Source organism: Carlito syrichta, unplaced genomic scaffold (genome assembly GCF_000164805.1).
Source record: "Carlito syrichta isolate Samal-C Ts95f unplaced genomic scaffold, Tarsius_syrichta-2.0.1 Scaffold308824, whole genome shotgun sequence".
Taxonomy (NCBI): Eukaryota; Metazoa; Chordata; class Mammalia; order Primates; family Tarsiidae; genus Carlito; species Carlito syrichta.
In genome coordinates, this window is record NW_007252920.1 from 188,541 (window position 1) to 215,496 (window position 26,956).

At 37.7% G+C, this 26,956-nt stretch overlaps 2 protein-coding genes across 22 annotated transcripts in view; one reads left to right on the forward strand and one right to left on the reverse strand.

Annotated features, from left to right (window-relative positions):
• ARNTL (aryl hydrocarbon receptor nuclear translocator like) overlaps positions 1 to 2,374 on the forward strand; it is a 119,977-nt gene extending 117,603 nt beyond the window's left edge. For all 17 annotated transcript variants that reach the window (XM_021716495.1, XM_021716497.1, XM_021716498.1 and 14 more), the window contains 2 exons: positions 878 to 980; positions 1,704 to 2,374. In XM_021716495.1, coding sequence (XP_021572170.1) covers positions 878 to 980; positions 1,704 to 1,864 — 264 coding nt within the window. In that variant the 3' untranslated portion in view covers positions 1,865 to 2,374. The remainder of the gene's footprint in view (positions 1 to 877; positions 981 to 1,703) is intronic.
• A 765-nt stretch (positions 2,375 to 3,139) lies between these two features.
• The window catches only part of BTBD10 (BTB domain containing 10), an 88,414-nt gene continuing 64,597 nt past the window's right edge, over positions 3,140 to 26,956 (reverse strand). For all 5 annotated transcript variants that reach the window (XM_008065980.1, XM_008065978.2, XM_008065977.1 and 2 more), the window contains 5 exons: positions 25,441 to 25,543; positions 23,395 to 23,515; positions 15,146 to 15,343; positions 12,246 to 12,356; positions 3,140 to 4,264 (listed from right to left, as the gene is read on the reverse strand). In XM_008065980.1, the coding sequence (XP_008064171.1) occupies positions 3,954 to 4,264; positions 12,246 to 12,356; positions 15,146 to 15,343; positions 23,395 to 23,515; positions 25,441 to 25,543 (844 nt within the window). In that variant the 3' untranslated portion in view covers positions 3,140 to 3,953. The remainder of the gene's footprint in view (positions 4,265 to 12,245; positions 12,357 to 15,145; positions 15,344 to 23,394; positions 23,516 to 25,440; positions 25,544 to 26,956) is intronic.

Genomic DNA, 26,956 nt, shown 5'->3' on the forward strand with positions numbered 1-26,956 from the left:
GCCAAGTTGCCTGGGTGGGTCTCAAACCTGTGGGCTCAGGCAATCCACTCGCCTCGGCCTCCCAAAGTGCTGGGATTACAGGCTCAGCCACCGAGCTTAGCCCTTAATAATTTTTTAAGAGTATAAAGGGGTCCCCAGACTAAAAAGTTATACTGTGGAGATAAAGTTATAATGCCACCTACTGGCAAGGCCTGAAATCACTGCTTTTCCTGAAATCCAGGAGCTACCAAACTTCCTTATCTATATTCAAATCAATGGGTGCCCTTCTGCTAGTCTCAGCCAGAGGAAGGAAGCTGGGGTCAGGACTTGAGAAAGAATTAGAGTTTTGCTACTGAGTAGTAATAATAATGCTCCTAGCTTAGGAACTTAAATCACATGTCACCGAAGTTGGCATCTGCAGTATATACCTGGTGGTGAGATTTACTTCTTGTGTTTTGTTGTTCATTTCTGACTCTTCACAGCTATGTCTCTTGAAAGCTTATTAACAGCTCCACTGATTTCTTCTTCAGAAACATCTGTTGCTATAAAATGTTTCAGTTCCTTACAGGGGAACTGCCCAGCTAGGCTCACTGAAGTTTAAGCCTTGGTCTTAAAGAAATCTTTGGGCAGCACAATTCTAAGTAGTTGAATGATTTTTATTCAGCCTTAATAAGTGATGAGAAAAGAACTGCTTGGGGGGACAGGTTTTTCAATGTGACCATTACTAACAGTACCTTGTTTGAAATCATCCAACAGGAAACTGAAGCCATTCAAAGGTTTTTCCCTCTCCCTTCCTCTTTCCAACATGCTTCATTTTCTTGGTGACACTGTTCATGATACTTATTGAAAATTCCATTTAGGAATGGAAAACTTCACACTTTTCTCCTTTTGTTTGTAGATTTTAAATGGAGGGACTCCAGACATTCCTTCCAGTGGCCTACTACCAGGGCAGGCTCAGGAGAACCCAGGTTATCCATATTCTGATAGTTCCTCTATTCTTGGTAAGTGGCATGATTTATTCATTTCCATTGCAATGAGTTTGCCAAACATCTAGCATAAAGTCAATTTAGGGCCTAATTGTATAAAACAAGCTAGTTCTAGATAAATTTGATTAGAAACAGAGTAAAGATTTACAATTTGTTTAAATCTCTACTTCAAAGTTGACTTGAATGTGTGAGTGCCGGTGGTGTTCCAAGTTTGTCCCTGGAACTCAACAGGAGACTAGAGCATCCTAGACACAGGTTTTCCTCCACATGAGGCATTGTCTCTTCAGAGGGAGAGCCAATGACAGTTCAAAGACAACTCCTAGAAGGGTGATCCATGAGCATTTCAGAGGTACACAAAAGCCATCAAGTGATGAGAGTTTGCTTCTCCCATCACATCCATCTTCTCTACTTGTCTTTCTAGATCTTTTTCCCCCATCTCTCTCTTCTTATTTGCTTTTCTTTCTGCAACTCTCACCTCTCAACTGGTCATATCCGAATATTAAAATGCGGTAACTCAAATAATTTTATCACTTATTGAATTTTAAGCACTTTGTCCTTATTTCTAAAAAGTCAGTTCTTTCCTCTGGAAAAAAGTACATTATAGCCATGCAGCTCCCAAAGCAGCCTCTTTCACCCTACTATTAAATATAAACTTTCTTATGAAAAACTTGCTTAAGAATTGCTCAATCATGCTTTGGTATTTTTCACTCACTAACCAGTCTTTGTCTCCTACCACAGGCGAGAATCCTCACATAGGTATTGACATGATAGACAACGACCAAGGATCCAGTAGTCCCAGTAACGATGAAGCAGCAATGGCTGTCATCATGAGCCTCTTGGAAGCAGATGCTGGGCTGGGTGGCCCTGTTGACTTTAGCGACTTGCCATGGCCGCTGTAAACACTACATGTTGCTTTGGCAACAGCTGCAGTATCAAAGTGCATTACTGGTGGAGTTTTACAGTCTGTGAAGCTTACTGGATAAGGAGAGAACAGCTTTTATGTACTGACTTCATAAAAGCCATCTCAGAGCCATTGATACAAGTCAATCTTACTATGTGTAACTTCAGACAAAGTGGAACTAAGCCTGCTCCAGTGTTTCCTCATCATTGATTATTGGGCTAGCTGTGGATAGCTTGCATTAATTGTATATTTTGGATTCTGTTTGTGTTGAATTTTTTAATCATTGTGCACAGAAGCATCATTGGTAGCTTTTATATGCAAATGGTCATTTCAAATGTATGGTGTTTTTACACTACAAAGAAGTCCCCCATGTGGATATTTCTTATACTAATTGTATCATAAAGCTGTTTATTCTTCCTTGTAAGAATCCTTTACTATAAATATGGGTTAAAGTATAATGTATTAGACAGTTAAATATTTTTAATAAATGTTTCCCTTGTTCTATAAATGCTGTTCCCATTTCAGCTACTGTAATTAGAAAAAGAAAATCCTGTATGTTACCAGGCTGGACCACCAATTTCTACAGTGGGTGTTTAAGGATGATTCATGCCCCTAACGGGTGCAGTGCCTTTCTTACCTTCCTTCGTAACAATTCTGGGTCTAGGTCTAGCATAATTTCCCCATGCGTCTAGCTTAGTTATTACAATAGTTCATTTCTAAGTTGTTGCAGTTTTAATTCGTGTGAAAGCAAAGATGTTATTGCTGACACACAAATTTCAAATCCTCTGAAATTACACATTCAAGATTCTAGGTCACCAGCTGGCTTCTCTACTGCTACCCCTCCCTCTCTAACGCCACTACTTGAAGCTGTGTGGCTGCAAACATTAAGTGACCCCGGATCCAAAACACCTACATATTTCTGATTCCTTCTTGAACTGGACCACAGAATATTCAGAATAGCATTTGTGTAAGTTGCTAAGGAGAGCAACACAGTATAGTGGAAAAAGTACTGAACTAGTATCAAACTGGCTCTGAAACTTAGGGTTAATATATGATCTAGCAAGGTCGTCTTACCCTTCCCATATACTGTTTTGGATTTATAGTGTATTTTATAATTAGTAGGGAATTTAAGTGCCTTGTAACATATATATCAAGTTAGAGTTCCTTAAGCTACTATTTGATTTCTAGTTATAAGCGATATTTACCTCAATAAGACAGAAAATCTGCTACTTATGAGACTAAAAATCTGGTCAAGGTTATAAATTTGGTCAGAAACATTAAAACAATGGAATTTTATTTTGATGAAAAACTCGAGTTTACAATCATTTAGTAAATGAAGAGCTAACACTTCATTTTCCTATCCCATAACTCTTAAGGAAAAAAGCATTAGTAAATAAATATCTGTGAACAGATTAAGGGTAAGGCAGACTGGATAATAAACCACCTCTGATGTTCACACTCCCTGCATGTGACTCACTCTAAAGGGTGAAACAGCACTAGAGAAAACCAAATTGGTAAGATATGGGCATTGAATCTCATCCTTATCATTCAAATAAGCCCAAGATAAATACTCACTTGATGCTCATCATGGGCAGCAAACTATACAAATTTTACTAGAGGAACACTTTGGCAGAAGCACTTAAGTTTTATTGTGCATCACAACTATAAAATGGCTTCAACAGTTCCACTTAACCACCATTTATAAAGTGCAACTATATAATATTCTGCATTTTATCTGGGGTGTGATAAATATCCATCTAAACTGAAAATACCCCAGCTGCCAATTTCCACCACTTTTGAAAAGACCCAGATGTGTGAAAAAGGACTGTCCCCCATACAAAGAACCAATTTCACGAACCTACTGGTAAACAAGTACATTTATATAACTGGAACTTCAGGATGCTAGAGTTGTACTCATTTAAAAAACCATTCAGCTACCTTTGGTCTTTAAAAAAGCCTACACTGCAGTATCCTAAACATTGTTATGTGCATCTCACAATGAAGAAGAGTGGCCTTGCAGTGCAGAATGAAGAGAGTACAACCTCACTGTGAAGAGTAGCATGCTATGGTTTCAAAGAACATCAGCATCACAGCATTGGATTCTGTGCATCAGGATCGAGGTCACTGTTGCCAGAAGGGGGATGGATAGGGAGAATATCCACCTCATCCACTTGCGGAGTTGGGTGCATGACCACCAGCTGGTCCTGGGGAATGTCTGCCGCAGCTGCTGCGAGGTTAGTGATGGATTTACTCTTTACACACTGAAAGTCTACATGCCGACTCTTTCCTTCTTCCTTCTCCCAGGACATTCGAATAAATGGTCTTTGGACATAGTTGTAAATCACTTCTGGGCGGCCCCCAGGCCTCTTCTTTACTTTTTCTTTGTAGGTAGGATAACCTGGAGGAAAGAAAGGTTTTAAAACTGAGGATACACACACACATTTCTCACCCAATTTTGCTTTAGAGGGCTTTTCTGCTGCAGATCCTCAACAAATAGAAATTGAAACAAAGGAAGAAAAACAATATTCCATCCACCTACTCATCAGTTCAACAGTCAGAAACGACAATCCTGATATAATTCAAAAAACCTTCCACTATCCTTTTAGCTACTGAATACACAAGCCACCAGAAAAACATACTTTTTTTTTTTGAGTTGGAGTCTCACTCTGTCACCCAGGTTGGAGTGCAGTGACATGTTCAGGGCCACCGCAGCCTCAACCTGCTGGGCTTGGGTGATCTTTCCACCTCAGCCTTCTAAGTGGCTGGAGTCACAGGCGTGTGCCACTATACCTGGATATTTTTTTATTTATTGTAGAGACGCGGTCTCACCGAGTTGCCCAAGTTGATCTCGAACCCCTGGGCTCAGGCAATCCTCTTGCCTCCATTTCTCAAAGTGCTGGGATTACAGGTGTGAGCCACCGCACCGGCTCAGGAAAATATTCTTAAAGAGGGAACATGGAGGGGTGGGTCCCCAGTACAATGGTATATGACCTGGAGCAGATCTTGGGCTCTAGCTATATATCCTTAATATCCCTAAATTATTCTCTTCACAGGATTATTTGGCCTAAAGGCCTACAATTTACTGCAACATTATCTTTCTAGTTTCCTTAAACCTAAGTCTCATCTTTATTGTGCTCTAGGTTTCTTCTTTTTCTTCTTTTCCCTAAAAGACAAAGCTGTACAGCTCTCCAGGTGGTTCTAGATCCTTCTGTACCTAGGTCAGCAAGGTCAACGTTTTAACCTCCTAATCATTGTAACATTGCTAGTCCCAATAACCAAGCAGTTAATTTAGATTCCCATTTCCAAAGCAGCTTTCCTTGATTAATAATACTTAATGATACTTTCCTCCTTTGGATCATAGTCACTGAAAAGTAACAACTTGTAAGGACCACCTTAGATTTGGAAAAATTTTATAGTTATTTACCAGCAAGGCAATTTCTCCAAAGGTATACTGTCCTTAAGAACTATTACAAATTCCTTCTCTCCTTTTTACTAGCAAGAATTGCTCATTTGGACCAGGGACAGGCAAATATTTTCTGTAAAGGGCCAGAGTAAATATTTCAAACTTGTAGGCCACACAGTTTCTATTGAAACTACTCAACTCTGTCACTGTAAAGGGAAATCAGCCATGGAGAATATGTCAATGAATGAGCATGTGTATGTTTCAATAAAACGTTACTTAAAACAGGCAACAAACTAGATTTAGCCCATGGACCAAAGTTAGAACACAGTTTGAATTAAAAAAACAGGCCTCACACAGTAGGGAGTTGATTAGTGACTACTGCATAAGGGAATGTATGCAGGCATCACTGACAGCTAGTATATTTAGCCATGTGTGGAGCATGTGTGTATGTGGTAGGCGTGTGGCAGGTGCAGCAGGGAAGCGAGGCTAAAACCACAAAGACCTGTAGAATGTCTTCCTTATTCCACACTTCTCATCAGCTACCATCTGAAGGACAGCCCCAGAGATCAGAAAGGTACCCATCTCTGGTCCTGTCCTTAATTCCTCCTGGACTATTAGAAAGACTTTAAAACTCCCATCTCACTGTATTCCAGTCTGTCCTTGACACAGAATCACCATGCTGGACAAATGTAATCATAATACATCCTTGCTTAAAAACTATCAACGGTTTTCTCATGCTTAAACGGGAATGTCTGTACCTCTTATCATAGAATACGAAGCTTTTTTACAACTTGGTTCCAGCTTCCTCAGTCTCATCTACTATCATGCTATGCTCCCGCTAACTCTAGAGCTCTCAAATACACCCACCACATTATACCTTCCCCTAAATATACTCTGGTGCTTTTATACAAATTGTTCTGCTGCCTGTCTTGGCTACCTCACCCATGAAGCTTCATCTTCTTTCTTCCCTGACAAAAACATTAAGACTCTCCACAGAGTTCATCATTCACCTCTTATGCTCCATAGCACTCCCATTTTAACAATACTTACAGCATTAAATTATAACTATTTTTTGTATGTTTGACTCTCATTCCTATGTGGCAAAAACAGCGTCTTTATTTGTGTATCCCTGGTGCCTTGCATAGTGAGTGCCAGATACACTGCAAGTGCTAAACAAATATTCAAACAAAGAGAGAATGAACTACAGGATGTATCTGTTACAAATGATAGCCTCTTCCTGGATATCCATCTTAATGAGGAGAACATTTAGGTTCTTTCTTCCTTCCTTCCTCTCCTTCCCTCCCCTCCCCCTCCCCTTCCCTCATTCCTTCCATTCATTCAATCTATGTCTCAGTCTTCTGCCCAGGCTGGAGTGCAGTGGCATGATCACAGCTCATGCAACCTCAACTTCCTGGGCTCAAGTGATCCTCCCACCTCAGCCCCTGAATGGCTGGGACTACAGGCACGTGCCACCGTGCCCAGCTAATCTTTTAAAATATTTTTTTTAGAGATGGGATCTTGCTATGTTTCTTAGGGTGGTCTTGAACTCCTGGCCTCAAGAAATCTTCTCACCTCAGCCTCCTAAAGTGGGTGAGAACCACTGTACCTGACCCACTGTTTCCTTTAAAAATAGAGTAAAATAAAATCTGTCCCTGGCTTCTGGAATTACCACAGTTTGAATGAATCATTGAATAAGTAATGATTTAGCAGCTATCATATCAAAGAATTATAATGCCAGGGTGCTGCCTTAAGTTGTTTGTGGTCTATTGGGAGTGAAGACAAAGAATATCCCAACCAGCAAATATATGCACATATGAGAAAGTGTTGAGGCAATGGCGGTGGTGCAAAAAATTCAGGAGAGGAATGAGATTCCAATAGGTTAAAACAGAAAAAGCATCTTGAAGGTCTTCCTTGTTATGGATATTAATGGATGAGCAAGACTGGGATGGGCAAAAACAAGGAGAGGGCAATGCAGGCAGAGGGAATGTCATTCCAAGGAGAGAATGCCATGAGTTAAACTACAGAGGCAAGAACATACAAGATGGGTTCAGGAGACCCTAAGATTTGTATAATTGGAATAGAGGGTCTGTACTGGGAAACAGTGGGGGTAATGTTAAGTGATGGATTTGGATCAGATGGGAAGAACTATGAATAAATTATACTCTTTATTAAACTAAGAGAAGCTCAGATTTTTTTCAAGTTCAGTTTGTTAAAATCTTGCAGAGAACAGAATTTTGGAAACAGGTCCAGAATGACGGAATTAGAAAATCAGGTTTCTATATACAGCTGAGCCTTCAGAGATTAAGAGCAAATCAATCTTACTATTGTCTTATCATTCCTGCCCAGGATGCAGAGGGTAGGACAATTCACAATCCTATCTAATTAAAGACTTCACTACTCTGTCTTGAACTTCCTGTATTTTATGAGAACTGTAATTTAAAAATATAATTTCATAGCTTTTTTCCTTAAACTTCAGATTCTGTTCTAGCCTCAGCCAGTTACTCTGACAGAAGAGAGCTTTCACAGAGTTCAAAACAAGATTCCTAATGATGGGAGTAAGGCCATATCCAATATGGTCTGCTAGATGGAGTAGCAAACCACTGTAGTCCTAAACTCCTTTAGAACCCAATCCTATGAGGTTGAGAGAAATTCCATTAAGGGATAGGTGAAACAAACAAAATGAAAACCCCTCAAAGAAGTGCCTTTCAGTGAAATTATAGTACGGAGAGTAACTTAGGCAGGAGTTATTTGTGCTTTCCCACCCTGGCCCCAGATACACCCACAAACTCCAAAATCCCTGTTTATCATTAAGTAGAATAGGCCTTAGATAGGTCTGACTATAGTAGTATCTGAATATGAATATGACTATAGCACCACAGAACTAAGAGTCTTTTTAAAAAATCCTTCCAGTCTTATATTCCATGATTCCTTCTCACATATCCAAGTTCTTTCCTGTCCTCCTTGTGTTCCCTATACCCCAACCCAATCCCGCTCCCATAAAGTCAGCACATTAATACTCTAATCATCAAACTTCTTATAAGGGATTTGGGCAAGGGTGTAGAAATGGGGAAGATGGGTAACAAGATAGTTAACTTGAAAGTCTTGATTTTTTTTATTTGGTCCCAGAAAAATGTCAACATTTCTATTAGAATTATGGCTATTCTATTCATTTTAATAGACTTGATGGGAAAATATGGCTGCTGGTCTACACAATAGTTGGGAAATGAAAAGAATCTAGAAGCAGTTATTGAAAGTAAAGTTGAAGAGCCTGATTAGTTACTGTCCTGCCAAAGTAAACCCAGTTTATCCAAAATTGCAGTACACAGGCAAATAATGTTGTAGACTGCTACTTTAAAAAAAATATCCACTTAATATAGTATTTCAAAACCACTCAGACTCAAATTACAGAGACCTGGATTCAAGTCCTGGATCTGCTATTTGTTCCCACTGAAACTTAATTTTTGTTTTGTTTTGTTTTGTTTGAGTTGGAGTCTCACTCTGTCGCCCAGACTGGAGTGCAGTGGCCGCTCCCGGTCACTGCAGCCTCGACCTGCTGGGCTCCGGCGATCCTTCCGCCTCAGCCTTCCAAGTAGCCGGAATTACAGGCATGTGCTACCACGCCCGGCTGATTTTTTGATTTATTGTAGAGATGAGGTCTTGCTGCCCAGGCAGGTCTCGAACCCGCAGGCTCAGGCAATCCACTCACCTCAGCCTCCCAAAGGCGCGAGATTACAGGCTGAGCCACCAAGCCCGGCTTAATAAGTTATTCTTAAGCTTTAGTTTCTTCCTTTTAAAAACAGAGATAATGTAGGGTAACCAAGTAGCCTCATTTGATAAAGAAAGCTCTATTTTACAAAAAATACCAGCTGATAAATGTAAAAGGGATGAAAGAGTCAGAAAATGACGATTTTCCAATCCCTAATTAAATTATTGATTCAGGCAAAATTTATCTAAGTATCTAAGACCTATGGGTATGAGGAACTGAACATTCTTATAGTGTCAAAATAGTATCACACAAAGAAACAACTTAATTGTATAATGGAGGGATCTGGCTGTCACCCCTTAATCTAAAATATTTAAGCTTTTAAATCTAATAGTTTATAGGAATTACAAAAGAGAGAAAAATAAACTGAAGGACTCCACAAGAAAGTAGCAGGACAAATCCAGAAGTAGGACAACTGGCCCAGAGAGTCTTTAATAGGGCAGTGTCATAAATAAGGAAGTATCCTACAATGAGAGATATGACATAACAAGCAGTTTATAAGGTATGCTTCTGGACTGGATCCTGGTTTAGAGAATCCAGCTATAAAAGATATTTTGGGAGTTAAGAAAATTTTAATGTGAAGTGATATAAATAATTATTCTTAATTGTGTTGGGTGTGATACTTTTTAGAGATGCACACTAAAATATTTAGAAGTGAAATATTCTATATATGTACACACAACGTACTATTTTAAATGGTTTTTAAATGGTTTTAATAAATAGTACTTGTTACTAGGTCCTTATTATTATATGAAAATTTATTTAGCTCAATGCTCAGACCACTTTTGTTAATCCTCCATGACAGAGAAAGAAGTCCTCACGTGCAGTAACTAACTTACATGTAGCTTTTCCATGAATCATTTTTTCACTATTTGAGAACCCCCATACCTACGAACCAGGTCACATGTTTGGTATACAATATGCAACTTAACTTCTCTCAAGGAGTTCACAGTGCACAGCTGAACAGAGTATCATTATACAGCAAATGGTTCTAAGGAGCAATTTCACAGAGGTTTCAATATTTGAGAGAATTTGAAGAATGAATAGTAGAGCCACGCAGAGCAAGAGAAAGGAGGATAGGAAGGAGGTAATTTCTAGCTAATCTCCTTTGATCATCACAATCGTCCTCTAAGACATATAGAGGATTAAGCCCACTATAAAGATAAAAAAACTGATTCTCAGAAAGGCTAAAAGACTTATCTCAAGGCACTTGGCCTGTACATTCCTTATCGTTGCCTACATGACTCTGCATCTTCTGACCCTACTTGACCTCTTCTACTAATTTTCATACCCACAACACCTCTTCAAATCTCCTCCTCACTTACTGGACCAGCCATATCTATGTTATCGGTACCTTGAATGCACTAAGCTCATTCCTACCTCAGCACCTTTGCACTTGCTGTGTTCTCTACCTAGAACCATTCTTGCCATCAGGACTTAGCTCAAATGTCTCCTCCTCAGAGGCTTTCCTTGTCCTCCCAATCTAAAGTAGCTCCTAGTTACCTTCTTTTTAGCTCTGAGACCAAGCAGCTAAATGCCACTAATCGCAATGTGATGGAATAAGGCACTCGACCAATGCACATGTCAGCAATTTCACTGCTTTTTAAGCCCAAAGTTGTCTTCTCTTCCTGCACTAAAATTCTGTTTCTGCATTCTTCCCATATGTCTCAGCAGCCCATTACTGTGATCTCCAGCAGCTCAACCAGGTCATTGACCAAGACGATTATCTTCACTATCATCCTTACAAACATATGCCAAGAACTTACTATAGAGTAGGCACTGTTTTAAGTCTTTTTCATGTATTAATTCATTCTATCTTCACAAAACCTTATAAAGTACTTATTAATGTCCCCTTTTAGATGAAGAAACTGAGGCACAGAGTTTTTAAGTACCTTGACCAAGGTCATAACCCTTTGCACTCAGGAGACATCACATGGATCACCTATCAACAACTGGACTGTACTTTTTTTAATGAAACAGTGAAAAATGAGCCATTTCATATTAAATAGTATAGCATTGGAATCAATTATTTTATTATAATGATATTTGGCTTATAATAGAATTTTGGACATTAAAGAACTTATTTATGACCAAAAAAATCAAAATTATATCTATTTTTCTAACATGTGGTAAAATGTGACACAGTCACTGACATGCATTGCAGGTTCATTGATACATGTTGTGCAATAGCAATTTGTTTGATGTGTTCCATCTGGTGTTTTTCTATTCAAGCAGACAATGCAATCTTGTTTTCTTCCTCCCACATTAATAATATATAATTTACTGTCTAGTCTGTTGTTCAAAGATGAGGTGGAAGGATGCACTCATGGTTCTTGAAAACCACTTCTCAACTGATCAATCCTATCTCAGTGTATATTTCATCTCTTTGCTTTTTCATGCAGTTTGAATGGAAAACTTCAAGGAAACATACATTTTTTAAAAAGTTTGTGCTTATGTAAGTTTGTCCTGTATAATCACCAGCAATCTCTTTAAGTCCCTGAGAGGGACCATCTGAGTGGTTTGCTAGACTGTCTCCTCAGAGGGGACATCTGAGCCAAAGGGTTAAACATAAGCAATCTGGCTCCAGAGCCTTTATTCTTTACACGATGTCATGTTATGTCAAGAAAGATATTTTGTTCTTAATGAGGATATTTTAAAATAAAAGAAGCATCTGACAAGACATATAGAAAAACAAATTTAAAACATAAAACAAGCTATCTGAAAAATGTATGCATTTAATAAGATAAAAGAAGTTTTTAATTTGTATTTAACTTGAAAATAAGTGAACTATTATCATATATTAGGACACTAGTAAACTACTAGTATTGCTTTTACCTGAATAATTAAAAAGCAGTTTTTAATTATATGGGGCTTCAATGACCACTACTGGGCAAAGAGCCCTGCCAATCCTATGCGAAGTACACACATACATGCCAACTACACCACACAGGCTATGTCAAAATCAGGGCGAACTATGGCAGAAAAGACAAATTCATATCTCTATATCACTAGGGACTTTTATGGGATAAACAATAATTTCTAATGTCTTCTCAGATAAATGCAGCTGATTTTTGTTATTTATAGGTCTACTGCATAAGCATAAGCATGAATAATCATTTGCCAGTTTTTCTCAGACACTCAAACTAAATTCTAAATAGAACCCAGTTGTTTTTAACCTTGTTATTTTAATAAAAAATACTGAAAATGTCTTACCTTCTATTCCCAATCTAATCTTCTTAAGACCCCTCTCCTTCAAAACTGATTTGGCCACATCTCTGTTTTCAATGTACTTGAAAAATCTATATAATTTTGTGCTATAAATAACTGGAAACAAAAAGACAAAAATATTTTTGTATTAAAATCAAAGTACTTAGAGACAAACAGAAATTTATCTTGATCATCAAAGGGGCCTTCCAGCCTTAAAAGCCCAAATAATGGATGCAGTAATGCCAAAGGATGACTAGCCAACATGACAGGACAATATTCAGTACAGTTAATGTAGAAGCAAATGTCTACTTAAGTGGAAACAAGAAAAGCTTTGACAACCAATCAGGTAACCCAATCCATCCAAAGAATATCCTTCTAAAAGATACACATACACACACTTACTGAAATGGGATCTGCCCCAAGTTTCAAATAAGAGAATCAAAAGAAGATATCAATATCAATAGCACATCATTATCAAGCAAAGTAAAGGACTTTGCTAAGATGCCTACAAGGCCTGGTCTAGAGTGGGGAAAAACTGCCTTGTCAAGAGTACAAAACAGACACATTTTTACATTTCATGGATTGAGCAACTATTAATAATTTCCCAAAAGTCAAAGACCCTCCCCACAAACTATTTTCCATTCAGGCGAACAGCCCCATTTAAAACTGATGTTAAAAATGGCAGATTCGAGCAAGTTCTGCCTAGGTTAGTCTGTTTAGAGCAAACTGGCTTTGCAAAGGACAGACATTCCACTGACAACATGTTGAGTCTTCCAAATGTGCTGAGAACTTCAGGGAGTTAGACTGATGGACCTTCCTCGCCTTCTCTCTTTCAGGTGAAGTTATCTCCCTTAAAAGGTGAACTGCAAAGGTTTTTTCAAAAAAAGAAAAACACACTCACAAACCAAACATGCTGGTTTAAGAGCCAATGAAAAGGAAAATACATATACAAATTCTCATGGGGTAAATTTGTGATTATTACTACATCCTAAAGATTACTGGTATTTTAAGATAAAGATTTTTTTTTTGACATCTCAGATAGTACCTGTCACAAAGTCACATTAAGAAAAATCAGGCTGAAAAGGCTATCTATATCTCCACAAATGCATCTTTTTTAGGTTGGAACATCTTGGCACAAAATAAAACATATTTAGATAAATTAAGTAAAAATGTTTTCAGTCCTTTTAAGCTTCAAAGCTTAAGATAAAAAAACAAAAAAATTGAAATGAAAAGTTCAACAAAGAAAAAGAAAAGGCCAGGTTTATTATAATTCCTTTATCACTATAATATCATTTCTGTGTTCTGTGGTTGGCTCTACTTTCTTGAAGTCCAAACCTTTTGAAAAGTAGAATATGAATTATAAGAAACTCATTCCTCTTTCTTAACAGAAAATAATTTATTATACTTCTTTTGATTTTTGGTAACCTTTCAGTTTTCTTGTGTTTATTCTAGATATTATTATAGAAAACCACTGTCAGCAAAGAGCCTAGGACTAAGGAAATGGCAACAGAAATGTCTACTACACCTGTCCACAAAAGAATCACAACACTCCTTTAAGTACATCATGCAAGATAAATATTTCAATGTAAACTCTGAAAAGTGCTCTCATAATTTGTGTTAAAATAATCTTTTGCCAGGCATGGTGGCTCATGCCCATAATCCCAGCACTTTGGGAGATGGAGGTAAAGAGGATTGCCTGAGCCAAGAGGATTGCCTGAGCCAAGAGGTTTGAGACCAGCCTGGGCAACTTGGCAAGACCTTGTCTCGACAATAAATACAAAAAAGGAAAAAAATTAGCCAGGTGTGGTGATGTGTGCCTGTAGTCCCAGAAGGCTGAGGTGGAAGGATTGCCTAAGCCCAACAGGTTGAGACTGTGGTAGCCATGAGTGTGCCACTGCACTCCAGCCTGGGCGACAGAGTGAGACTCTGACTCAAAAAAAAAAAAAAAAAAAAAAAAATTAAAAAAAAAAAAATCTTCCTTAGAAGTAAGAAAGAATTCCATTTTAACTCTGTTTTGTTTTGTTTTAAAAAATGATATGCAAAATGGAAAAATCAGAGATCAAAGGTTTTGGTGTTTCTATATTCCTATACGTTTTACTGAAACCCTAATTCTTACTAAGTCAACAAACTAAAGCACAAAACAAGATGCCAGGCCACTTTACTCGGTTCCTTGAGTCAATCTTTTAACTCTTCTTCTCAATCTATGAAACTGCTAAAAAACACTAATAATATTGCGTTAATCAAGAAAAACATAACAAAAATCTAAAAGATTAGTCTAAAGTTTGGAAGTGTAACAAGAAAGAATTAGTCACTGCTGCTCAAGATAAGTTGTTTTGGTCAGAAACAACAAAAGAACTATAGTTCTACAAAGCTTTAGGAAGGGTCATTGTATCCTACAGGAACACATATGATATGTTAAAAAGAACATATTAGAACTTAAAGTCATCCTTAAAATCAATGAGTGAAAGCTTCTAATTTTATATAAAAACAAAAACTCATTTTTTAAAAAAGTTATTTTTATTATCGACTACTCTAGGAACTGCTTCTCTAGGATGCCTCTAAATACAAAGAAAAAAATCTATCAAGATCCAGATAGTCACCAAAAAGGAAATCATTTCTGTGTATGGGTTGGGCACACTTTCTCTGTACAGGGCAAGATAGTACATACTCTAGGCTTTGCGGGCCATGCAGTCTCTCTTGCAACTACTAAACTCTGTCGCTGTAGCATGAAAGCAGCCATAGGCAATACATAAAACTTTATTCATAAAAACAGGCAGTGGGCTGGATTTGCCCCACAGGTTATATGGTTTGCTGACCCCTGGGTGTAGGGTAAGAGTTCTTTCCTTATAAAAACAAGAGATAATCTGTGATGATTCACAAGAGATAAAACATGCTACAATACTTACTCTGTGAATATTCTTCTCCCATCTGTGGTGGATACTCTTCATCCCAATCAACCACATCATCATCTGTAAGCACCACTATATGGCATTCTCGTTCTCCACTCTGGGCACTAGCTACCATGAGAGGAAGGATCATTTCTTCCAGATAAAATTCAAATTGTCTACGAGCACCATCATTTGATAACTCATGCATTAGGGCACCTGAAATCAAACCCACAAAAATATCTTGATTGTTTTGGATGGCTGATGAGTAAAAGAAAAGCAGAGGTAAAACACAGATAAAACACCAGGCTGGTTCAGCATCTACTCTGGGACCCTACAGATAACATACTGGATGTTCCTCAGCCACCAAAACTTCTCCTAGGTAGAGCTCTTATACAATTGTAGAATCTTATAGCAAGAATGGCCAATAAAGGCACCTAACATAAGCCCTCTCGTTGTACATATCATGAAGTAATTTGTCTGAAGTTACACAACTAATCTGCAAAGTCAGAATTAAAATCCCATGCTTCACCCAGAGGACTTTTCATCATATCAAGTTATCTTCTATCAATATATACAGTATGTCTTAAAGTATATCTTAAAGCTACTTTTCAGATTATCCATATAAACTAAAATAATTTTCATATTCCATCTCCTACATGGTTTCTTTCTCTGAAAATTATTCACAAATAGCATTAATATTTCAGTGTAGAGAGGTGAGATGAGAAGGATCATCAGGATGTGGAGTAAGGCAGGCAAAGGTCAAGCAAAATACAACATGGTGCAGGCATTCCACAGCAGACTTGACACCAGAAGTGAGAGGGTCGAGAGACAGAGTTCTTCTCCCTTAAGTATAACATAACAGACAATTTCAGCTTCCTAAATACACAGTAACAAGCACACCTGCACTGGTCTAATCTTTTTTTATTCCTATTTCAATAGCTACGTCCTGCCTAAGGGCTCCATCATCTCAGAAACTACTGCTAATGCATCAGCCTAAAAGAAGGTGAAAAAGCAACTCTGTGTGTGTGTGTGTGTGTGTGTGTGTGTGTGTGTGTGTGTGTGTGTGTGTGTGTGTGTGTGTGTGTTCTGCATGCGCGCACATGCAGAAATCAGGGGAGGTCAGTCTGGGCAACATAGTAAGACCTCATCTCTACCAAGGGTGTGGTGGCATGTGCCTGTACTCAGGAGGCTGAGGTGGGAGGAACCCTTAAGCCCAGGAGGTAGAGGCTACAGTGAGCTACGGTCACATCACTGCACTCCAGCCTGGGTGACATTGCAAGACCTCACTTATCTCTTGAAGAGAAAAAGAAACAAATGGGGGAGGGTTGAAAAATAACACTGACACTCAAATCTACAGCCTCCCAAGAAAGAGCTTTTTCTCCCTACTTACTCCCTATCTCTTTAATTACATAATGTACAATAGTATATGACAATCAATTAATAAATAATATATTATAATCAACATCACTAATGATTAAACACAATAATTTATATTCTTAATAATTATCATTATTACTTAGGCACATCTCTCTCTCTCGCTGGCTATTTCCCATTATCATTTTTAAAAATTCTCTTTATAGCTAAATTCCCATATGTCTCAACATATTATCTTTCCCCCAAATTCTGAACCAATTTCAATCTGGCTTCCAATCTAGAAAACTGCTACAAACCTGCTCTGGTTATGTCTCCAAATGGTCTTTCTATTGTTAAAGACAGTGAGTATTTTTTGGTCCTGATCTTATTTGACCTCTCAGTTTAATCTTCTACATTGAACCACTCCCTCTTTCTTGAAATATACTCATCCCTAAAAATTTCTAATACCATTATCCCTGTTTTTTTCCCTCCTCTCTGGCTATTCTTCCTCAGTATCTTTTGCTAACTCTTTCTCCTCTAGCTATTCATTAAATATTGAAATTTCTCAAGACAGTGTTAAATTTATTTCTTTTACCCTATGCTGACAATTCCTAATTCACTTCTACTAATTTTACCTTCTATATTCAAGATACATTATATTCAACTGCCTTCTGGAAATTTCCACCTGGATGCCACCTCACAGGCACCTCAAACTCAATATATCCAAAATTGAACTTATCATCTGTCTCTCTCTGCAGTGTTTTCCAAATCAGTAAATGGCATCACCCATCCAAATTCTCAGAAACCTCTCAGAACAGTGCTGGGCATACAATAGGTATTTAATCTTTGATTTCTCCTGCACCTCCTAATTCAAATCATTCCCCAAGTCTCTTTAAGCATATCTTGAATTGTTGTCATTTCTTCCTCTAGCAAATATTTTCAAAGATGGTTTAAAAAATCTCCTATGCCACATACTTTTCTGCAAGGTGACCTTGATATCTCCTCCCAAGAAGTGGAGCCTAATTCCCTCTCCTTTAATCAAACTGGTCATATAGACTTGCTCATAACCAGGCGAGCATGGCTGTGGAGCTAGCACATGACTTCAGGGGCTAAGTCAGGACACGCCTTGCTCTTGGGAATGCTCCCTTATCAAATGCTTCCTCTTTGAACCCAGCCTGCAGATTTTGAGAAAGCTAGGCCTTATGGAGAGGCTATGTGTAGGTACTCTGCTTGAAATTGCTTGCTGAGCTCAACCTTTAAGTCATCCAGTCCAGACACCAGACAGGTAAGTAAAGTCTCTTGCCCTTTGAGTCACCCCAGGCCACCTCTTTTTTTGGAGTTGGGGTCTCATTCTGTTGCCCAGGCTGAAGTGCAGTGGCATGCTCACAGCTCACTGCAGCCTCTACTTCCTGGGCTCAGGCTATCCTTCCGCCTTAGCCTCCCATGTAGCTGGGACTACAGGTGTGTGTCACCACACCAGGCTATTTTTAATTTTTTTGTAGAGACAGGGTCTCATTATGTTGTCCAGACTGGTCTTGAACTCCTGGGTTCCAACAATCCTCGTGCTTTAGCCTCCCAAAGTGCTGGAATTACAGGCATGAGCCACCATGCCTAACCAGCCCTTTAATTCTTCACAGATGAGGCTCCAGACATTGTGAAGCAGCCATAAGCCACCTCTGCTGTGTCCTGCACAAATTCCCTGATCCACAGAATCAATGTGAATAATAAAATGGTTATAGTTTATGCTAAGTTTCAAACAGTTTGTTACAAAGCAATAGTTAAGCAGACACATTTCATCCCCCAGCCTCCATCAAAATCGAAGCCATCAACTCTCACCCAAATTACTGCAAATGTCTTCTGATTACATTTGCCCAACATCTGTTTTTGCCCCTCTGTAATTCATTTTCCTTTCAGCAGTTAAACCTAATTGTCTCTGCTAGTCTAAACCTCTCATGACTTATGCTATTCTTAAAAAGTTTTGAGTCCTCAACTTGGTCCATAAAACCCTGTTATATGAAAAGGATTATGCATTAGTGTGTACAATCAACCCTTCCAAAAACATATGTTTTACTTAAATACTGTCCATATACCATTGACTTCCACTTATATCTGGCCCACGTCTCTCTCCTGAACTTTTGTTTTTTGAGTCAGAGTTTCACTCTGTCACCTAGGCTGAGTGCAGTGGCACACACAGCTACTGTAGCCTCGACCTGCTGGGCTCTGGTGATCCTTCCACCATAGCCTTCCAAGTAGCTGAAACTACGGGCATGCATCGCCATACCTGGTTAATTTTTTTTTTTTTAATTCTAGAGAGGAAGTCTCACCAAGTTGCCCAGGCAAGTCTCGAACACGTGAGCTCAGGCAATCCTCTCACCTCAGTCTCCCAAAGAGCTGGGATTATAGGTGTGAGCCACAGTGCACAGCCTCCCCGGAACTTTAAGGCATGCATATCCAATACCTCATTCAACATTTCTACTTAGATATCTAATCGGTATTTCAAATTTAACATGTTCAAAAACAAGCTTTAAAATTGTGCTCCCCATGAAGTCTCTTCCATCTCAATTAATGACAGCCCCACACTTTCAGTTAAATTAGCTCTCTTCTCTCCTTTCCATTACACATTCAATAAACAAGCAAATCTTGAGAACTTCAGCATCCAACATATCCAGGATCTGACATGTCTCACTGCTTCTACTCTGATCCAAGCCACTACCATATCTCATACCTGGATTCTGGTGTTAATCGATCTCTTTGCCTCAATTTCCCTTTTGGTCCTTTCTAACATATCACCTAAAAGTGAGTATTTTAAGCCCTAGGTCAGATCAGTATTGCAGCTCTGAACAATTCTATCTTGAATTCTGTATGAACAGTGCCCCCATGAAATGGCACAATGAGACAGTCATACAGATCATATCACTCATTTGTTCAAAACCATCCAATGGCTTCCGATCTAACTCAGAGTAAGCTAAAGATAAAGGCCCTACATAACCCCGGCCTCTTGTTACCTCTCTGATCATAGCTTCTACTGACTCTCCTTCACTCCACTCCAACTATACTGGCCTTTCTACTGCTCTCAAACATGCCAGGAAAGTTCCTTCAACACGTGCACGCACTGTTAGCCTCTGCTAGCAACTCACTTAAATTTTTCTCTCTAGTGAAGGCTTCTCTCTGGCATCTCTACTTACTTCCTGAGCCTACTAAATTGGTGCTTCATTCAGACTCTAAATTTCATTTTCCATTACACTGTCACCCAAAGACACTGTTTTTTTATTATTATTATTTCTTTTAGTCCTAGGCCCTAATTCTTTAATTTGGTTCTGGTTCTCAAACTTCTTCTGGATTATAGTGCTTGTCTAGGAAGAGAATGTAGACACGGATGCCTAGTTGGGAGCTATTAATTACCACAGATTGCCTTTATCATACTGTAAGTTTTATAATAGCAGATTGAGAAGTCATTTCTTTCCTGTACCAAACTTCTTGCCTCTAAACCATGCTGTCCCTCCTGTCTAGATGACAGTTACTAACCACTCTCCTTTAAGACACTTTTCTTTTCTTTTTGAGTTGGAGTCTCACTCTGTCACCCAGGCTGGAGTGCAGTGGCATGCTCAAGGTCACCACAGCCTCAACCTGCGGGGCTCAGGCGATCCTTCTCCTCAGCCTTCCAAGTAGCTGGAACTACAGGCACACATCACCACACCCGGTTAAGTTTTTTATTTACTGTAGAGATGAGGGCTCGACAAGTTGTCCAGGCTGGTCTCAAACCTGAGGGCTCAGGCAATCCTCTCACCTCGGCCTCCCAAAGTGCAGGGATTATAAGTGTGTGCCATCACACCAGGCCTTGAACACTTTTTCAAACCTCACACCTGAGTTACATATAGCCCTATATGTTCATTTAGCACCCAATTCTTCCTCTAACACCATAATACAATATACTTGTCTATCTTCCCCACTACACTGCAAACATCATGAGAGCAGGATCTTATCCTTTTATGTTTTTGCCTTTTATATACCTAATACCTGTATAAAGTGAATGCTCAGTTAAAATGCATAACAAATGACTGATTGCTATGCACCACTAAACAAGTTGTTAGTAAATGATTATTTACTTATACAGGGATATTTACGATATATTTCCTTATGGAAATATCATAAAATAGAGTTACAATATGATCCTTGGATATTTTTTCTTTTAATTTATCTCTATTTTCTAATTTTGCTATTTTTTAAAGCAAAAAATACTATGGTGTCAAGCACTATTCATTTAATCTTTATGGGGCAACTCTGTGAGGTAAGTAATATTACTGTCTCAATCTTAAAAATGAAGAAGCTAAGAAACAGGGTTTTAAGTAACTTGTCCAAAAAACCTAGGTCTCTCTATTCAATGAACATTTAGTACTTGAACAATTTCTTCTTAAACTCCAGGGACAAGCCCAGATATTTTAGTACAAAATGCCATTCCAAATATTCAGTAAATGCACATATTTAAAAGAAAAAAATGTATTTTTGGATTCAAATCTACATTTGCACTATTCTTTTACATTTTTAAAGACTACTCTTATCTTTTCAAATTCTATAGAGTTATTTTTAAAAAGGTCTTAGAGAATCTCTAAATTTTTAGTAACATAATACAGCTAATCTAGAAACAATGTTACAAATGTTATTGAAAAGCCAGAAGTTTAGGAAAATAATATTATATACATTTTACATAAAGAGTCTCACTTTTAATTCCATAACAAATAAAATATACTTAGTAGTGATGTTATGGTAAATAAAGCATGACCAAAAACTGCGGAACTTAAATTCACATCATACGTAAGAAATACTAGTTTTGAATAAATCTACCAGTCACCAAAACTCAACATCTAGCTACACAAATTTTATTTCATTTATTATATTTTTTTAGTTGAAGTCTCACTCTATCACCCAGGCTACAGTGCAGTGGCATGCTCATGGCCACCTCAGCCTCAACCTGCTGGGCGCAGGTGATCCTTCTGCCTCAGCCTTCCAAGTAGTTGGAACTACAGGCACATGCCACCATGTCAGGCTACTTATTTTTTTTTTATTTATTAATTGTAGAGATGAGGTCTTGCCAAGTTACCCAGGCTGGTTTCCTACCCTTGGACTCAGACAATGCTCTCACCTTGGCCTCCCAAAGTGCTAGGTTTATAGGCATGATTCACCGGCTCAGCCGAATTACATAAATTTTAATTAAAATAGTCTCATGAATAAAAAGATACAAAACTCAAAATCAAGGATCTTGATTTGAGATGTAAAAAATAAAAGGAACTTTGCTTAAACTTATCACTGTATGCTCCTACGGTCCAACAATTTGACTTTAAACTTTTAAATACCATTTATGGAGAAATGGACTCAGAGGTGAATGATCTACTTCTTTGTCCTACCTGTCAATGTTTTTATGGCAATTTTAAAGAATGTTTGGCAAAGATAACATGTTACTTAGAGAGAAACTTAATGCCACAATTTTCAAAAAGTTAGATCATAACTGAGCATGCATGAGAATGGATATATTTATTTACATAAATAGTAGATGCCTTAAAAGCTTCCCATTAACAGAGTACTCCTGTCACATCAATCTTGACACTACTCTGCTAAGTGAGGGTTGAGTTTAGGTAATAAGTAAAGATAATCACATGTAGAGTCCTAGCATAAGGTTATAAACCACATGTACAAAATTTTTAAATGGCTTACCACTGTTTATAGTATAAAATGAAGAATATTAGTTTGGTATTAAAGACTTTCCATAATCTGGCCCACCTATTTATTCCCTATTTTCTTCTGATCCTGATACAGTCTCTGCTTCAATATTCAAAGTATACCTGTTGCAGCTTTACTCTAAAAACCTCAGCTCTTAGAATAACTTCCTTTCCTTTCCCTTTCCCTCTGTCTTTCTCACTTTCTCTTCTCTCTCGCTGTTAGAGCTCTTATTAAAGTTGGGGTCTTGCTCTGTACCCAGGCTGGGGTGTAGTGGTACAGCACTCCTCCAGCCTCATCCATCAAGTAGCTGGACTATAGGCACACACCATCATACCTAGCTAAGCTTTAAAAAATTTTTTTAGTGGTGAAGTCTCACTATGTTGCCCAGGATGGTCTCAAAATCATTCCTATTCATTCTTTGCTACCTGTCTCCAATGAACAATCCTGCCCAACCCCTCTAGCTCACAATGATTTCCCCTTCCTCTAAACTTCTTCAACCACTTAATATCCAAGTCAACATTGGATACTTCTCATATACTACTATAACATTCTGTATAATCCTGTCTTTTCTCAGGCATGGCATAATGGTGGAGGGGGGAGTGCTAGGGTAGTGGTAAAAAAAGAATATCAGTCAGAGAGTTGCAATTCCCCAAAGTTCTAGACACTACTCTGAGATTATGTTTGAAGTTCTTGGATGAAGTCACCTAAACGTATGTATAAGTGATATATTCTAAGGGATTCAATCTAGGATCTTTAATGACAAGTATTGTTTTTGAGATGTGTATCTTCTACAGTACTTAGGATATTATCTACATGGTAATATAAAAAAGTTATAAATTTTTAGATAATGTGATCTGAAAAATGAAGCCAAATGACCAAGTTTAACCAAAGCCAGAGTTCTCATGCTAGGAAATAAATCTGATAATGACAAATAATATAGAAAATACTTAGGAAGGAAATCTAGGACAGTTCATTAAAAAAAAAAAGTAAAAATTAAAGTTGAAAAATATTTAGAAAATTACATAAGAAGATTATCAAGATCTCTGTAATCTAAGTAATCTACATCGTACTAGAATGCTTTACAATTCAATTGAACAAATATTTGAAGTCTAACTAAAATAAATAGCACTAATTTCAGGCTTTCCATTCTAATATATCGTAACTCTACAAACCACTCATACACCAAACATCATACTTACTGAGATCTCTACATTTAATAGTACTATATTCGAAAGAGATACAAAGATAGTCACATGCTTCTCTCAGTTCAGGAATTGATATGCCATCAGGACAGCGAATTATTCCCGTTTTGTAGTAATCCTGAAAAAACAAAAAAGTAAGTAACACAAAATACCTGGAACCTAAGGTAGCCAAAACTTATTCAGGTTGGCTGAGAGCATTTTCAGACATTACTGAGTTGTGGAATTTTAAAGTTAGGTAAGACCTCAGTTTACCTAACAACTTGCTCATTTTACCCATAAGAAAAATTCATGCCCAAATGTACTCACTCAGTTACCCAGTCATACAATTATTTAACAGCAGAGGTAAGATTAGGACCCAGGTTTGCATAATTCATTTTTTGTCTCTACTACATCATATATATTTTCATTCTACAAGCTTTTCTTTATACAACTATCATAAAATTTTAAACTTTTTTTAAAAAATGAAGTTGAATGATATATTGTAAGTTCTTAAATATTACCTAGAGAAGTTAAAAAAAATTAAGGTTTAAATTACAGAGTTGTATTAAAGTATTTAAAGTATATAAAACAAGATGCACAATTAGATATTCTCCTTCCAACTACTACACTTTTGTGTTTCCATATTATTATAATCAATACTAATTACTTCCAAAATCAATTTAAGAGGTTGTTAGGGGCTGGCCCAGAATTATAGATAAGTTACGCTATAGCTGAGCTATAAAAATTATTCAACTCCATAAAGGGTCAGAGGCAAGTATGGACAGCTGAAAAAGCACTTCTGCCAAAATTAAGACCAGTCTCAAGCTTCCCAGTAGCCAGTAACACAATTTCTAAGGTTGCTGCATCAATAAAAGCAAAATATCTTCTGTGTACACTTATCTGTGTACTAACAACCTGATCAAAATCAACTACTTTCCATGTCTTCTATCTCAGGATCCTTCCTTTGGTCTTCTCTCAAAACTGTCTCAAAAAACTTTATGTTCAGCTGGGCTAGGTGGCTCAGCCTGTAATCCCATGCTTTGGGAGGCCAAAGTGAGTCAATTGCCTGAGCCCGCGGGTTCAAGACCCGCCTGGGAAACTTGGCAAGACCTCATCTCTACAATAAATCAAAAAATCAGCCAGCGTGGTAGCGCGCACCTATAGTTCCAGCTACTTGGAAGACTGAGGCAGAAGGATCGCCGGAGCCCAGCAGGTCGAGGCTGCAGTGGCCGAGAGCATGCTACTGCCCTCTAGCTTGGATGACAGAGTGAGACTCCAACTCAAAAAAAAAAAAACAAAAACAAAAAAACAACTATATGTTCAAAAAACTATATTGTGGTGTAATCTGTCACAAACTATAAATCTTTATCACTGAACTGAAATTATAATATAAATTCAAATAGTCCTCAAAACAAAGGTTAAAATTTTTTTTAAAAAGATTAAACAAGAAAATGACGGATGGTACTGGGAAACTATGGGGGGGAGGGGGATGGGATTAACAGTAGCAAATATCTGTCGGGGGATGGGAAAACACTTCTTATCTACAGGGTGCCTGAATGAAACGTCATTGTACACCTACCCTTAACTGTACCCCACAAAACCATAATAAAAACTACTGATTAATGAAAAAAAAAAAAAAAAGATTAAACAAAGATGCTAACAAACACCTTTGGAGACGCTTTTTAAATGTTCACAAGTTTCCTGCATTGCTGATTATGTGCAATAAAGTATTAGAATTCAAGTAACTACATTTATTCTCAGGTAGTAAAGACAATCAATTCACTGTATCTAAGAGAATTAAGTATAACACCAGAAACGTTACTACTACTATTTGAAAGAACTGCCTATGTAGATGGAAGAGATAAATTGTCCCCTAGTCTATCTTCCCAAAGGTAATAAAATTCATTTGCTTATGTCATTATCTTTATGTACTAAAATAAAGATGAATTAAGTGCTATTTTTAAAATATCCTGTATACCTCCAAAGAGATATTCAAACAGATATTCACGTACTTACCAAGAGGAGGGCCTTATGATTAAGTCAATATACATAAGAAACACTCACCAGAATAGCTCGAAACACAGTGGAACCAATTCCCTCTGCCACCTCATATTCTCCCTTCTCATTGGGACGTGTAAAGTTATGTTCTCGGCCAGATCCAAACATCCTATTGATAGCAAATTAATTGAGAAATACATCAACAGAAAACTTCCTTCAAAAGGGGAAATTGATTTCATGTACAAAAGTGAAAAGGAGTTATAACTAAAGCACTGAATTCATTACAAAATAATTAAACCATTAAATTCTATCATTAAGTTCATTCAAAATTTTTATCAGAAATTTACTCTGGCAAACATTATAAATAAAAACATTTTCTTTTTGATGACAGGGAATAGTAGTATAGATTCCTTATAAGCAATTATAAAATTAAATGACAGAATTCAGAAGCTAAAGAACTTTCCAACTCCTCCTCCTCAGAAAATAATAACAATCTAGGGAAAAGGTGTTTTTTAATACTGAGGAAGGGGGAAGAAGAGGGGAAGGGGGCAAGAGGAGGGGAGGGGGAAGAGGGAAAGGGGAAAGAAGGGGGAAGGGAAGGGGAAAGAGGAAGAGGAAGGGGAAGGGGGGACAAGAAGGAAAGGGAAAGAAGCAGGGAGGGGAGAAGGAAGGAAGAAAGGGGAAGGGAAAAGGGGAGGAGAAGGGGAAAGGAGGAAAAGGGAGGGGAGGAGAAGGGAGAGGAGAGAAACCATGTTATCTGTCCTTTTTCCTTGAGACTACCATTTTCACTGCACATACAGCAAGCTAAATTTTGAAAAAGTAAGATGATACTGGCAAGTCAGGTCGTTTTACATTTCACAATCTTAACTACAGATTTAAGAAATCCTGCTCATAATTATTAGACTTGTATTCTAGAACTAAAAACAAGCTATTAAGTGCTAAGACAGACAGGAATGAAGAAATGAAGAGGAGAATGAAAAGTTTTTTGTTGTTGTTTGCTTGTTTTAATTTTTTATTTTAAAGATATGGGGTACAATCCAGGGTTAGGTATACAAATGTTCATTATGCAGGTACCCTTGTTGATGAGGTGAAAAGTTTTTAAAAATGAATAAAAAAGCTTTTAATTTTTATATAAGAAAAATACAAATGAATTGGTGCATTAACAGTAACTACTTAGAAAAACACGCAATTTGCAAAATATGTCCTTTACAATGAATAAAAAATTTATGCAGTACTCTCAGGAAACTTTAAAAGTCATGATTAAAGAAAGCTGAGCTTCTGAATACCATAGGGTACCACTATTCCCAAAGTAAACACAGTTGAACTAAGTATTCTACTCAACAGTTTCCTAATTCACTTAGCTTCCTCTTTTGTTGTAACATAGAAACTATGAACAAAGCTTTTTTATTTCAAAGTTTCCAAAAGAATGCCAACTGCTTTTTACAGTTCCCATGAATATTAATTTTCATCCCCAAAGATATGCTTTAGTCAACTGACATGAAAAGAAGTCTTCACTGATTGAAAAAAACAAGAAAAAGAAGATAGTCTTTCAGAAATCCAATGTCATGCAATTTTCTCAAAT